General features: G+C 50.4%; 1 protein-coding gene across 2 annotated transcripts in view; it reads left to right on the forward strand.

Moving 5' to 3' along the window:
• WDR26 (WD repeat domain 26) overlaps window positions 1-6,789 on the forward strand; it is a 37,151-nt gene extending 30,362 nt beyond the window's left edge. For both annotated transcript variants that reach the window (XM_019436111.2, XM_019436113.2), the window contains exons 13-14: window positions 2,280-2,465; window positions 4,814-6,789. In XM_019436111.2, coding sequence (XP_019291656.2) covers window positions 2,280-2,465; window positions 4,814-4,839 — 212 coding nt within the window. In that variant the 3' untranslated portion in view covers window positions 4,840-6,789. The remainder of the gene's footprint in view (window positions 1-2,279; window positions 2,466-4,813) is intronic.
• The last annotated feature ends 6,558 nt before the right edge of the window (window positions 6,790-13,347 follow it).

The following is a 13,347-nucleotide window of genomic DNA, read 5'->3' on the forward strand; positions in this document are numbered from 1 at the left end:
AGGTACTGGATTATGTTGCTAATGTTCCATGTTTGCTACCCCTGTCTTGTCAGTACACAGAGGATCACAGAGTAACACAGGAGTTTTTCCTCTGAGCATGAGATGTACTTACGAACCAGAACAGGGCCGCCCCAGGTGGCTCTGTCGGTCAAGTGTCGGACTCTTGATTTCCGCTCAGGTCATGTTCTCACGGTTCATGAGTTCGAGCCGCGCATTGGGCTCTGCACTGACAGCATGGAGCCTGCTTGGGATTCTCTCTCCCTCTCTCTCTACCCTTCCCCCACTTTCACTCACTCTCTCAAAAGTAAACTTTAAAAAAAAAAAAGAATCAGGACAAAGACCTTTAGGGATTCATATGAAGCGTACGAATTTATCTGTTGTTTCTTCCACTAAAAAAAAAAAAAAAAATCCGATCAGATTGAGAAGAGTGGTTTGTAGGTGACACTTTTTGAAAAGTTTATGTCTTTGCAGTTAGAAATCCTTTTTTTTTCCTGGTAGTTTAATCATTTGTTTTCGCCCGGATTCCGCCTCGGCTCCTACTTTGACACGGTCCACCCTTGGGAAGCCTTCTGCCTGCCTGTCCACTTCCCCCCGGGTCTCTCGCAGCCCTGCTCCCCCTCTTCAGCCTCACAGCCCTTCCGAATGGCACACGTGCCCTAGAAATGCCCGGAGAGCCGTCTGGCCGCCTCTGTCGCCAGTGACACGGTCCTTCATTCTAGGCCCCGAACAGACTTTGAACTAACGATGAACACTGTGAGCACAGCACAGTATGTTCTATTCGGGGCTACAAGTGACACACACCTGAAACAGCGAGACGCGCGTTCTCGAGTCCGGGTGGTAGAGCGGTTCTGAAAACGTCCTGAGCACCAAGCGGATGTAGTGAATGTCTCCTGTCCCGAGACGGTCACATTAATCCACCTGTCGTTCGTGTGCAAGGAAAATATTTCAAGAACCTTCCAAATCCCCAAACACGTGAACAGCAGTATAAAATAGAGCGATGAGGAAACCTTTTCCCAGAAGAGTTCTGCTGTCGCTCAAGCGTGTTCATTGTGCTGGTGATATAAAAAAAACTTGCTTTATTTTTTTGCCCTTGCATGAGCTGTGGGTGCCCTGGACGGTGGCAGCCGGCAGGGCTCGGTCAGCAAGCCGGTGGCTCTGACCCTGAGCCCTGCCTCAGCCGCACACTCCGTGGGTGTGTGCTCACAGAGCGCTCCCCACAGGAGGCAGGCACCTTCACGCTCCTCGGACCTGTGGTGTCCTTCTTGGGAGCTCCTCCAGTTCGGGGGGGAAGCGTGGCTAATCTGCCGGTCTTTGTCCGTGTTTTTTCTTCTTACGCCAGGAGAAACGATGGAGCAGCATACGCCTTCTAGGCGAGCTCCGCTAGTTCTCCTGCGGGGGTCTCCGCTTTCGCTTCACACACGCACGCAGGATGCTCAGAGGCAGCCCCAGCCTCACGTCGTCCCGTTAGACGTTCTGAAGCCAGGACGTCGTCCTTTTCCATAAAGGACTGACCGCCCCCCACCAGGAGCTCCCACGCTGGCCACTAGTGGCCCGTCTTGAGGTCGAATGCTTTTCTAACTCAGCCAGGATTCTGCCCTCTGTTTAAGGACCATCACTTCATGCTAACACGTGGTGTCTCCTCTGTGCCAGGCTCTTTTCAAAACTCTGTTCCATACACAAACTAATTTTACCCTCGTGCGTGATGAGGTAAGTCCAGTCCCTCCTTTACGGCTGCAGTGTCGCCAGGAGCGGGTTATGTGTCCACAGCAACGGGGCTGGTCGGTGGTGGGGGGGTGGCCAGGCATTGAGTAGCCGCGGCTCCGGAGCCTCCGCTGTCCCCGAGCCCGGAAAGGGCGTGGGCAGCACCGTGTAGGCCCAGGACACGGTGTCCGGGACCTAGTGTGCGCCGAACACCCTGCGAGGGGTCCGCTGTCACCTGCGTCATTGCTGTTGCTGAATTTGGACACACAGTTTTTCTGTCACGTCCGGTTTCCCTAGCATTTATTGTCTCTGTCCTAGGTTTGTTCACGTCGGAAGATCTAGACTGTTGCTCAGGTCTTACAGAACGTTGCAGATTCTGTGATGACTTGAGGGCTAATCAATCACCTTTAACAGGGAAAATGTGTATTTTATTAAAATGGCTTTTGTCGGAAGGTAATTTATTGAGCTGCTCGTGGCACATCTTGATAATCACATCACATGTTCTGTGTGTAACGAATAATAAATTGAAGGTCAGTAGGACAACTCCCTAACTTTTCTTTGAATTGCCGTTTGTTCAGATCACAAGGTTTACATCTGGCACAAACGTAGTGAACTGCCCATCGCGGAGCTGACAGGGCACACGCGCACAGTCAACTGCGTGAGCTGGAACCCACAGATCCCATCCCTGATGGCCAGCGCCTCCGACGACGGCACTGTTAGAATATGGGGACCAGCACCTTTTATAGACCACCAGAATATTGAAGGTAACCCCACTGCACGGCAGCCAGGCTCCCTCCCGGTGGAACAGGGCCCCACTCGTTGGAAAGTTGCAGGACTTTTAAGCGTGGGACAGAATTTATGTTCTCCCTCATTTAGAGGCTGTATACGCTCTCCCTTCACAGGAGTGTAAGCAATGTGAGAGGCGGGGGGTGGGGGGGGTGGGGGGGGGGTGGGGGGGGGGTGGGGGGGGGGTGGGGGGTGTGCACGTGTGTGCATGTGTGTGCGCGGTGACTGGGGAGAATAAACTGGAATGTGCCACCTCCTTCATATCCTCTGGCTGTGGTCAGTTCAACAGCATATGGAAAATCATCTTGCTTCATGATGCAGGAAGCATTTTATATTTTTATACCTACAAGAACTAGCCATTATCCAAAATGTGAACCACTTTAGAACGATCTTGATTATGGATTTTACTCTTAAAAATAAACCCGTATGGCACCACGTGGCACCCCAGCCCCTGTGCAGAGGAGAGGGAAGGAAACTGAACTTCCCCCGTACCTTGGGGCCAGGCAGCATGCCGGCCTGGTCGTTCGTGTGCGGTCTTGCACAAATCCTCCTGGCCCTCCGAGAGACGTGTTTACCCTCAGTTCTGGAGGGTTCCAGACGGAGTTGGGCCAGGCCTCACTCGAGCGCTGCCGGCCTTCGAGTCCCGAATCCAAGAGGGTTTTCTCACGACCTTGGAACGCTTGGTAACGAAGCAGGCCCAGAGCGAGGAAGTGAACAGTGAAGGACAAGGCTCCGTTGAGCAAGACATTGTGGCTGGAGGGAAGACGTGATGAGAAGGTTTATGGAAAGGACTTAACTCCGCTTTCACACAGAGCAGGTGAAGTGTTTTGTTTGCTTAGAAGGAAGTCCCTGACCTAGAAAACCGAGAGGAGATTTGCGTTCATTTTGTCCCACATAAATGAGCCAGAAAGGCAACCAGCTGCTGTCAGATGAGAGCGGGAGCCTGAAGGACGACAGGGGTGAAGTTTGTGAACCACTGCTGAGTGGTTCAGGGCCCGAAGGGCCGTTGGCCTGTGCGTCACCGCACGGCAGACCCGCTTCCTCAGGGAAAGCCATGAGGACTCAGCCTCCGCTCCATTCGTTGTCGTGTTTCAGTTTCTGGGCCGGGGCTCTGATAGAGACGTTGCATACGTCCGTCACTGGTCGTACGTGCGTTTCTAACCTTATCAGTCATTTGGAATTTGTCTCTTCAAGTAAGATTTGAAGGCGAAGAAGAATCTTTGGTCTGTAGTAACAGATTGACCTTCTAAGTGGATTTATTTTAGACACACCCTTGAGCTTCTCTCTCCATGACAGTGAAGAGCCACTGTGCTGCCGGGGGCGGGGGGGGGGGGGGGGGGGGGGGGGGGCGGTGCTTAGTTGATGCGGATGCACCAGATGTGGTGTGGCTCTGAGCTCTGGTCCGGGTCAACAACTCTGCCTTGGGTTTTGGCAACATCGATAGAGCCAGAGACAGATAGCCCTAAAACAGGAAAAATGCTTCTGTGTAACTGGGTATGTGGCTGTTAGGCCTTCTATGTAGCACTCTTCTGGTTCTTTATCCCCCACTCGAAGAAACTTTTTTTTTTTTTTTTTTTTAAATGAACACCTGTTTGGAATAGAAATTTTGAAAAGTATAGGTGAGGCTGAAGAAAACAACCTCCAAAAACCATGACACCCTAAGTAAGATCCTTTTATGATAACTGTAGAGTTCACAGGCGGTGACGCTGCTACAGCCTGGATGGCACGAAAGACCGCTGAGTGTGATTCCGTTTGTATGAAACGTCCTGAGCAGGCATACCCCCAGACACTGAAAGTAGACGGGCTGGGGGCCAGTGTTTGCGGATGAGTGCCAGCAGGCGACGAAAACATTCCGCGGTTGGTGGAGGTGATGGTTGTACAGTCCTGTGGACGTACCGGTAGTAACTGTTGAGTTGTGCGCTCTAAGTGGGTGTGTTGTGTGTGTTGTGTGTGGCTGACCCACAGCCAGAGAGGGGAGGCTGATGACTGCAGACCTTGAGACGGGCAAAGCAAGGCCACGGTCGCAGGGCCGTGAGAGTCTAGTGTGATCGTTCACTTGGGGAACAGAGTAACGGATGTAGACTGTCCTAAGTTAAGACGTGATACAAACACTTGGTTTTAATGATTATGGTGGAAATGTCAAGTGCGTGCCTTGGCGTGATTATTTTTCAGTGGGAGTACGGGTTGTCATGTCATGATGCTGATATTAAAACTTACTAACTGGTAACTTTTTTCTTCCCCTCCCCTCTCCCCTCCCTCTCCCCCCTCCCCCCCCCCCCCACCTCCTCCCCGCCCTCCAAACACATTTCGTCTTGTCTTCATTCAGAGGAATGCAGTAGCATGGATAGTTGATGGCGAGTGTGGAGCAGACGGCTTCTGTTTAACTTAAAATTAGTCGTATTTTAATGGCTTGGGATTTGGTGCAAACAAACATGATTGATAGCTGGACAGACATGCTCGTCATGAAAAAAAGAACCATTTCTGAAGCCCGATTGGGGCCAAACATTTACACCTTGCTTCATAGTAACCAGTTGAGATGAAGCACGTCGTTAGAACGTTGTTGGACGCCATGTTGAATCGCCCCCATCGGTTGTGAAGGACTGTGCTACATTCAGGCTTACCCACCGAACTCCGTATATATATTGTTTTCCCTCCTGCCTTTTGTCTGGTGGGACACCACTCTTGTTGCTCTTCTGTGTAATGAAGTTTAAATGCTTGTTTGGAAAACTTTATTTAACAGTTTAGAAGGCTTGATAGAAGGAGTGCATTAGTCTGAAGAGTACACATTGGATAGGAAAGAATTTCCTTCTTTTGTTTCTCCAAATCTTTCCGCCTTATTTAGCTTGAGATCTTTGCAGCTTGGTTCATGGATCCTAGCCTTTGCCCGTTGCGCAGTAGATACCGGTCCAGATGACAAACCAGTGAACTATGTCAAAAGCACTCTCGATATTACATTTGACAAAAAGTTTTGTACTTTTCACATAGCTTGTTGCCCCGTAAAAGGGTTAACAGCACAATTTTTTAAAAATAAATTAAGAAGTATTTATAGGATTAAAGTGACTTCATTTGTATACATTTGGAATCTAAACCAGCTTAAAAACAAAGTTTCCTCTATGACTTAAGATACGCAGTAAAACTGACGCTCTTCCGGAATCCCACATGAGACTTGGTCAGAAACAGAGCTTGGAAGGACATTACACAGGAAATCCAGAGTAACCCCTTGGAGGTTTCCCCCCTTTTGTTTTTTTTTTCCCCGAAGGAACATCAGTACCTGATGTCGAAGAAATTCAAGATTCCAAAAGAGAATTTTAAGCCTGTACCAACAGGAGAGCTCGGTAGTGAGTCAGTGTAGGCTTTCCGCGAAGCACGTTCCGAGCTGTTCCCGGCTTGGAGGTCTGCTCTGGTGGGGTCCGGCACGAGTGGAAAGCAGGTGTGACCACCGGGGAAGTTCATAGCATGACCCAGCGTGTTAGAAGACTCCACAGGCCACAGACCGAAACTGGGTTTCACACCTCATAGTCCTGTGTCTGAACTGCCCGTAACGTTTTGACCTGTCGAGGGACGTACACGTACAGAACGCTCCTTCTCAGTTTTTCAGATCTTGCCATACTGAACCTCATTCCAAACTGGTGCTGTGGGTAGTCTTTGCCTCCCCCTCCCCTGGTAGTTCAAGGAAAGGTTTCCTCCGTGGGAAAGCACTTTTAATCCTGACAAGTTCACATCTGAAAGAAGCCAAAAGCCTCCCGTTCGCATTGTGCTTTTAAACCCCGTAACAGCTGGACGCGGCGTACTTCGTCTCCTTTGGAACCACCTCCCCGTTCCGGCACAGGGTCCGAGGGGACCGCGGCTGTTACGGTGGGGAGAGGAGTGGAGGTGCCCCCGAGATGAGGTTCTGGCGAGGAAAAGGGCCCGTGCCAAGTCCCCTCTGGGGCCCGGGACCCTCAGAGCAGAGCGAGAAGGGCTTGGGTGTCAGGGACTCTCCTGTGGGGGCGGGGACGTCAGGGAGGGGAGACGAAAGAAAAACACAATTGGCCTTAAAATAGCACGGATTCTCCCAAAAGCTCATAGTAAGAGGAAGCGACAGACCGTGTCAGCAGATGATTTTATCAAATTGGTATGTAAAAGATTTCTTTAAGCTCCATTTTGCAGAGACCCCCACTTAGAGAATCAAGAATTCCTGTTTTGATACTTCTAAGTTACGATAACGATCTGTTACAGTTTATCTGGTACTTCATTTTTCTTAACTAAAATTACTTCTTACTTTAAGCTTGAATAAAAGTCTTCATTGGTAACTGTATATAATTCAGTGGCAACTTCTCTTTCCCGCAGTACAGTTAAGTCCAGGCACGTTTTCCGCCCCGAAGCCGTTAGGCAATGCACCCCGTCTCCACAGTAGCATCTCTGACGAACTGTGGGCCCAGAAACGCCACGGCTGCTGACAGATTAGGTCCAGCGCGCTCCCTGAGGTCCGCGCCCGTCCGTGGGCTTCGGCCTCCGCTCCTCCCGCTTCACCCGGCCGCCCCCACGCAGGAGCCCAGTGCTCCGTGGGTAGTTGAGGACCTCTAAAAAAGCGGAATGAAAGGGAGACACGCCGGCCAGGGAACAGAACTCCACTAAGGCGGAGTAACGATGATGCCGAGGCCTCCGGGGCGTTCCCGGGGCCGTGACCCCGCGGCGTCCCGCACACGCGGGTGCCTCGCCGTGCCCGCTCCTGCACCTGCCGCGCGGGGTCCCGTAGGGCAGGCCGGGGGTGGCCCGTAGCTATGAAGTGACCAGCTCCGCCAGGGCTCTAGTCTCTGCGTAGGCTCGAGAGCAAGGGGACGGCCAAGCCGGTACAACGTACTAACGTAGAAACTGAAAAGTACCAATACTTTTTGCACGTAGATCAAAACTAGAGTGGAGAATTTGGGCTCCAAAAATCAGGTTAGTAGGCTCATTTCCATGTGCTTAAAAATGTTTTTGTTCTTGTTGTTGGTTGATTAAGGGCTAGGGCAAGTCTAAAATGGAATGCCTTTTGCCTCCAAACAATCGGTTATCGACAGTACAGTGTTGGATGTGAGGCGGGTGGGGGGTGGCGACGGAGAAGTTGGGGGGGGGGGCGGGGAGGGGTGACAGCTCGCGTCCCTACCCTCCACGTTCCCGCTGCTCCTCTAGGTCAGGCAGACATGTTGTGTTTAAACCAGGTAAGTCGCTTAAACAGGAGATTGTGCTGGCGAGCGTCCCCACGGATTGGCCGGTGTTCGGTGTTCGTGGGTGGGAGAGCAAAAGGGATTACCTAACTTTAAATACAAACTAAGTGATTCAAGTCACCTGCCTAGTTGTAAGGGAAAAAAAAAAAAAAAATTCCTAACTCCTTGTCAGTATTTTAGTCTGAAATCCCGCTCGCAGAAATACGATTTTTTCGTTCTTAGGCGTGTTCTCCCTCTAGAGTGGCGTTCCGTGACATTAATAGAAAACCCTTCTTCCCCACCCCTCCCCACCTTGGAATTTTCTTTTTTAGGATGTTGTTTCCTGCACACAAGAACTGACCTAGCACTCTGCTCACGGTGGTAAATATATCGTACATCTCTTGAAAGGGAAATATCTGTCAGGTTCTTTCACAGCAGAAGAATGGCAGCTTTTGAAGGGGGAGGAAAGAAGACATTTTTCTTAATATCCTTTTGGTCCCATCTCTAAAACGTACACGTACCTCGCTTTAATGTTTAATTTCTCATTTAGACTTCAACTCTTTCGGCGTTCCTCTCCAAAAGAGTACTTGGGTTTTCAAAACCATCCCTGATTCCATCGAAACTGCTCACTTTAAGAGAAGAGGTGAATTTGAGTTTATTTACACTTAGACACTTTTTAAAAACAGGGTGAACTTCATTGAAATCCTCAGTGCTGTTGAGCTGTTGTCACAGTAGCTGCCCTCTAGTTGCAGAAACAAATCTGTAAAAGCCCATCCCCGTCTACTTAGTCCAGGTAGGCTGGATTGAATGAAACTACTAGTATAAAAACGTGTGCGTGTTGTGTGTGTGCAAGAGAGCGTACCGAACTCATAAAAAGCCCTAGAAACAGCTTCCTGGGCTCTTCGTGTCAATTTTAGGAAGTCTCGTGCACATGTGAAGCGCCCTCTCTGAACTCAAGGTCTGGTTAATACTGGTATATTTTTGTAAGACTCAGATGCGTCCCCACGCGTGACTCAAACATTTGCGTTATCGGGGTCAATGTGCTAAAACGGAATCGTAACATTTTTAGGCACGGATGGAAAAAATGTCATTGGCTCCTTGAAAAACGTGTGTGTGTGGCGAGGGGAAGAGATCCACAAAAGCATGTATGTACTGTAACAAACCAAGCTGTAGAGATCAGGGAAAGAACTTCAGTGTTGATCTCAAGATACCTAAATTGTCAAGATTTACATGGCATTGTGGTGGAACTAGTTAACGCTTAGAGCTTTCGGTATGTAATAACTATTGCTATGGACTGATTCAGTGTTTCAAAGGATTGTGTTCTCAAATTTGGGGGAGTTCTGGTTTTTTGTTTCTGGTTTTTTTTTTTTTTTTTAACTGCCTCTCAGATTATATTTAGTAGTTTAAATTTCTTGGCTTTATTATTTCATTAAAGCATAAAAAACTTCAGGTCTCCGGTATTTATTTTCACTTGTTCTACTAATTATTTACAAAACATTCTTTGTTAACTTTTATTTTATAAATGTGTAGTATATTAAGCGTCTTTAAAATTTTGTTCAATTGAAACTACATTAACTTTGATTTGCTTTACTGGGATTTTTTTTTTTTTTAATACACCTTTTCCATGTCAGTGCGTAGCACTTACCCAATTGTTTGTATTCCCTTTCAATCCAATAAACAGAATGAATAAGAAATTGTTGCTGTGTTAAATCTCCTAATATCCACTCATCTGAATGCTTACATAGTAGGACTTTTAACCTAAAACAATGGATTTGCTGAATTTGACTTTCCTCTGTTTCCCTGGAGGTTGTTTTTAATGTTTACTTTTGAGAGAGCGCAAGCGGGGGAGGGGCAGGGAGCGGGGAAACCGAATCCAAAGCAAGCTCTGCGCTGAGGTGGGGCTCGAACTCACGAACCACGGACGAGACGGTGACCTGGACCGAAGTTGCTGAAGTTGGACACTCGACCGACTGAGCCACCCAGGCGTCCCTGGGACGTCTTTTGTAAAGCGCAATTGTGTAATCGTGGAGGGATTAGTTTAGAAAAAAATTTAAGGGATACTTGCATTTTAAAGGAATCACATGCCTGCTCCATTTTGTTCAAAAATGTCACTGCATCTGAAATTCGTCATTAGGAGTTGGATATGTTGATTAGTGGAGAAAATATGCTTCCAGTTTGAGATTAAAATTTATTTCCTGGGGCACCTGGGTGGCTCAGTCGGTTAACAGTCTGACTTCGGCTCAGGCCACGATCTCGTGGTTCGTGGGTTCGAGCCTCACGTCGGGCTCTGTGCCGACAGCTCGGAGCCTGGAGCTGCTTCGGCCTCTGTGTCTCCCTCTCTCTCTCACCCTCCCCCGCTCATGCTGTGTCTCTTTTTTCAAAAATAAACATTTTTTAAAAATTGAAAAATGTATTTCCTCACGAATAATTTGGAGAATTTAAACATTTCCATGTAGAAAGCATTCAGTGTGTGCAAACCCACCGCACAGCCGTGCTTACAGAGAAAGGGAAAGAGCTGTAAGGTGCTTCCGGCCAGCGGCAGCATCCTGCACAGAAGGACGTTCACCTGTGACAGGCCAGCACCAGGCAGGCAGCTAATGGGGGGCTGGCGGCCGCCAGAGCCGGGCTAGGGGGATCTACGTGTTTTCTTTAAGTAAGGTGCTCCTTCGCGGATTTGGAAACTCCCAACTGTTCATTTACACGTCAGCTCTTGTGTCAGAGCTCGATATCCGGCATGGAGAATTTTCCAGCCTTCACGAATCTAAGTGTGGAAGTTGTATTTTTTTTTTTTAAGTGTATTTATTTTGAAAGAGAGCACGCATGAGTGGAGGAGCGGCAGCGAGAGAGGGGGAGAGAAAGAACCCCAAGCAGACTCCGCACCGTCACCACAGAGCCTGACACGGGGTTCGAACCCACAAACCGTGAGATCATGACCTGAGCCTAAGAGTCCCGACCGAGCCCCCCCAGGCACCCTGTCTTCTGGCTCTTAAAGCTACAGTTTGCAAAGGAAAACAGGCTTTAAGTGAAGGTGCCCGAGCCTTTCTCAGGCAGGCAGGTGTGTTTCGGTGAGCTCTGTCCCCATTCGTGGGCTTGCATGCAAAGAACGTTCCAGCAAGCCTCAGTCTCCTTATCCACAGAGACCGCCCCCCTCCCCGAGCAAGTATGCCTGCTTTCACTTCTGTCCCTGCTCTCCCTCCTGGCACACGTGCGGGGCCTCGGGACGTCTGTCAGGTGCCAGGCGTGTTCAGTGTGCGTGTCATGTCGTCCCTATGAGCAAGAGAATCCCTTTGTGCCGGTTATGTAGCCCGGCCTCAGGAGGCGAACGTGACCAAGGGGTGGCGGGCCTGGGGTTCAAATCCCCCTGTGATTCCAGTCTGCTCTTCTAAACCCGGGACCATGTAAGCCGTTCAGCTTCCAGACTACGAGTCCCATTTGGGAACACATTTGTTCAGCTGGCGCTCCATGCTGGTGCAGAGCCCGCGCTTGTGACCTTGGCAGTGAGGCCAGGAAGCAGGAGCCCGAGCGGGGAGGGGATGGACAGCGACCAGCCGCGGCACCACGCATCTGTCTGGCCGAGGAGGGAGGTCCCCACGTGGTGGGCACTCAGGCCGCCGTCCAGCTGCTTCCCGTGCTTTTCTTCCGTTCTCCGGTGGCTTCACGGGGCACAGACTCCAGTGCCTGGTTTACAGACGAGACAACTGGGCTCACACGAACCGGTCTGCAGGCACAGGGCCTCTGAGCTGGGTGCCTCCGAGCGCACGCGCTTAAGCACCGCCAAGAACAAACTCCCTTGGCCCGTAGGTAGCCGCTTACCTTGGACTCAAAACCATTCAAACTTGGCAAAGGTCGGCGAAGATTGGAAGGGCCCGCTGGTTCTGGCTGACTGCGCAGCTCAGAGAAGAAAATGACAGTCTCAAAAGTCTACCAAGAGACTTCTCTCCGCATAAGTAAAGTGGTCCATAAAACAGACGCGGGAAGTTTCATAGAGGAGGGCCCCCACAGTAAGTTTGCGCATCTTCAGAGTGCATAAATTTATAGCGTAGCGGTTAAAATCACGGGTCCTGGAATCTTCAGACCTGACTCTAAATCCGATCACTGGACGTGTGGTGATTTACACAAGTTACTTCACGTCCCCTGACCTGCAGGCGCAGCTAACGGTGTTGGGCGCTCGGCTCCGTAACACGGGGCGTGTGCGGAGTCGCTCGGCAAACTGTGCTTGAAGACGGGCTGAAAAGTCAGCACAGACGATGCAGTCAGCAAAATCCGGAAGATGGAGCTTCTGCACAACACACGACCTGAGCTGACCTGACCTGGGTCAGATGACCCAGCTTCTTCCAACAGATTGCCGGAAAACAAGAGGGAACCTAGCGGAGGAGGAGACATTAACTGGAGGAGATGTGTAAATCTGGTTTGGATCCATGCAAGCGTGAACAAACCAACGGAAACGCTTGTGAGCCAATGGGGGACATGTGAGCACCAACCAGATACTTCGGACCAAGAGATCGCATTTATGTAGGATATCGGTACCGTGGTCGTGTGTTTTCAGGACCCTTATCCTACAGAGATGTGGCCAAAATAGCACAGATGTAATGATGTCTCTTATTCAAAACCATCTGGCTTCAGAATAGTAGGGGGAGGGAGCAGATTACGCATAAAACAAGAATACCCATGACCAATTACTGTAGCTGATACAATACAAAATTACCAAATACCATTAACCAGTCCCTTCACTGTCTTCAAAAGTCAGTATGTGCCCGTGTGGCCACACGAATCCTGACAGGGAGGATGGATGGACAGCCGGACACGTCCCTTTTAATGGGCCCGTCGAGCACGGCGCTCCCCCCACGTGCATCCAGTCTGCGAAATAAACGTGGGATCAGCTGTCAAAGGAGATCCGTTCCTCCTCCGCCCCAACTCTGTCACACTGTCACTGACAGATTATCGATTTCAGTGAACGTGGAGGGGCTCACCGGGGAGCCAAGGTCAGGTCCCGCCAGGGCCCTCGGGGAGTGGGACCTGGAGTAGTTGTCAAAGTGACCCTCCTGGGAAAGGTGCCTGGGGAAGCAGCCTTTGTCAAGGAATTGAAAGAGCAGCTGACTCAGAACCGAGTTACCTCTGAGACCCCCGCAGTCTGGACGGGACGGCCACAGTTCCCACTGCCCTTCAGCTTTGGGGGACCCTCATCTGGGAATTCAGATCAGTCAGGGCCAACCAAAGAGAATACAGATTTAATTAAAAACAAGTTGATTACTCGCCACCTTCAGAATTTTCACAGGAATTATAGCCAAAAACCACAAGGCTTTGCCCCGGAAGCCAGAATGGCCTAGCTGAATGAGCATCACCTCGCCAGAATGTGTCCGTCTGTTAGCCACACAGCAAACTCTTGGTCCAAAGTACACGTGGCCGGTGGTGGGTGCCTAGGCGGAACCCACAGGGCTTCAGACCCCCTCCTCCAGCTCGTTGCCAGTTCCTGCACAACCAGGACAGCGTTACTCACGTTTGGGGACGGTCACACCCGGCCCGGCACACTCCGCCACCCCGGCTTCGGGTTTCACGGCCTCCAATCCGGCCTCGAACCCAGTGGGGCCGGGTGGCACCACTCCATCTGGCCTTCCTGCTGGAAGAGCACCTGGAGAGCGAGGAGGCACAGGGGTGCACGTGTGTTCTGTCCCCAGGGGCCCCAGCTACATCC

Source organism: Panthera pardus, unplaced genomic scaffold, assembly GCF_024362965.1.
Source record: "Panthera pardus isolate Hobbes unplaced genomic scaffold, ASM2436296v1 HiC_scaffold_21, whole genome shotgun sequence".
NCBI classification, from domain to species: Eukaryota; Metazoa; Chordata; class Mammalia; order Carnivora; family Felidae; genus Panthera; species Panthera pardus.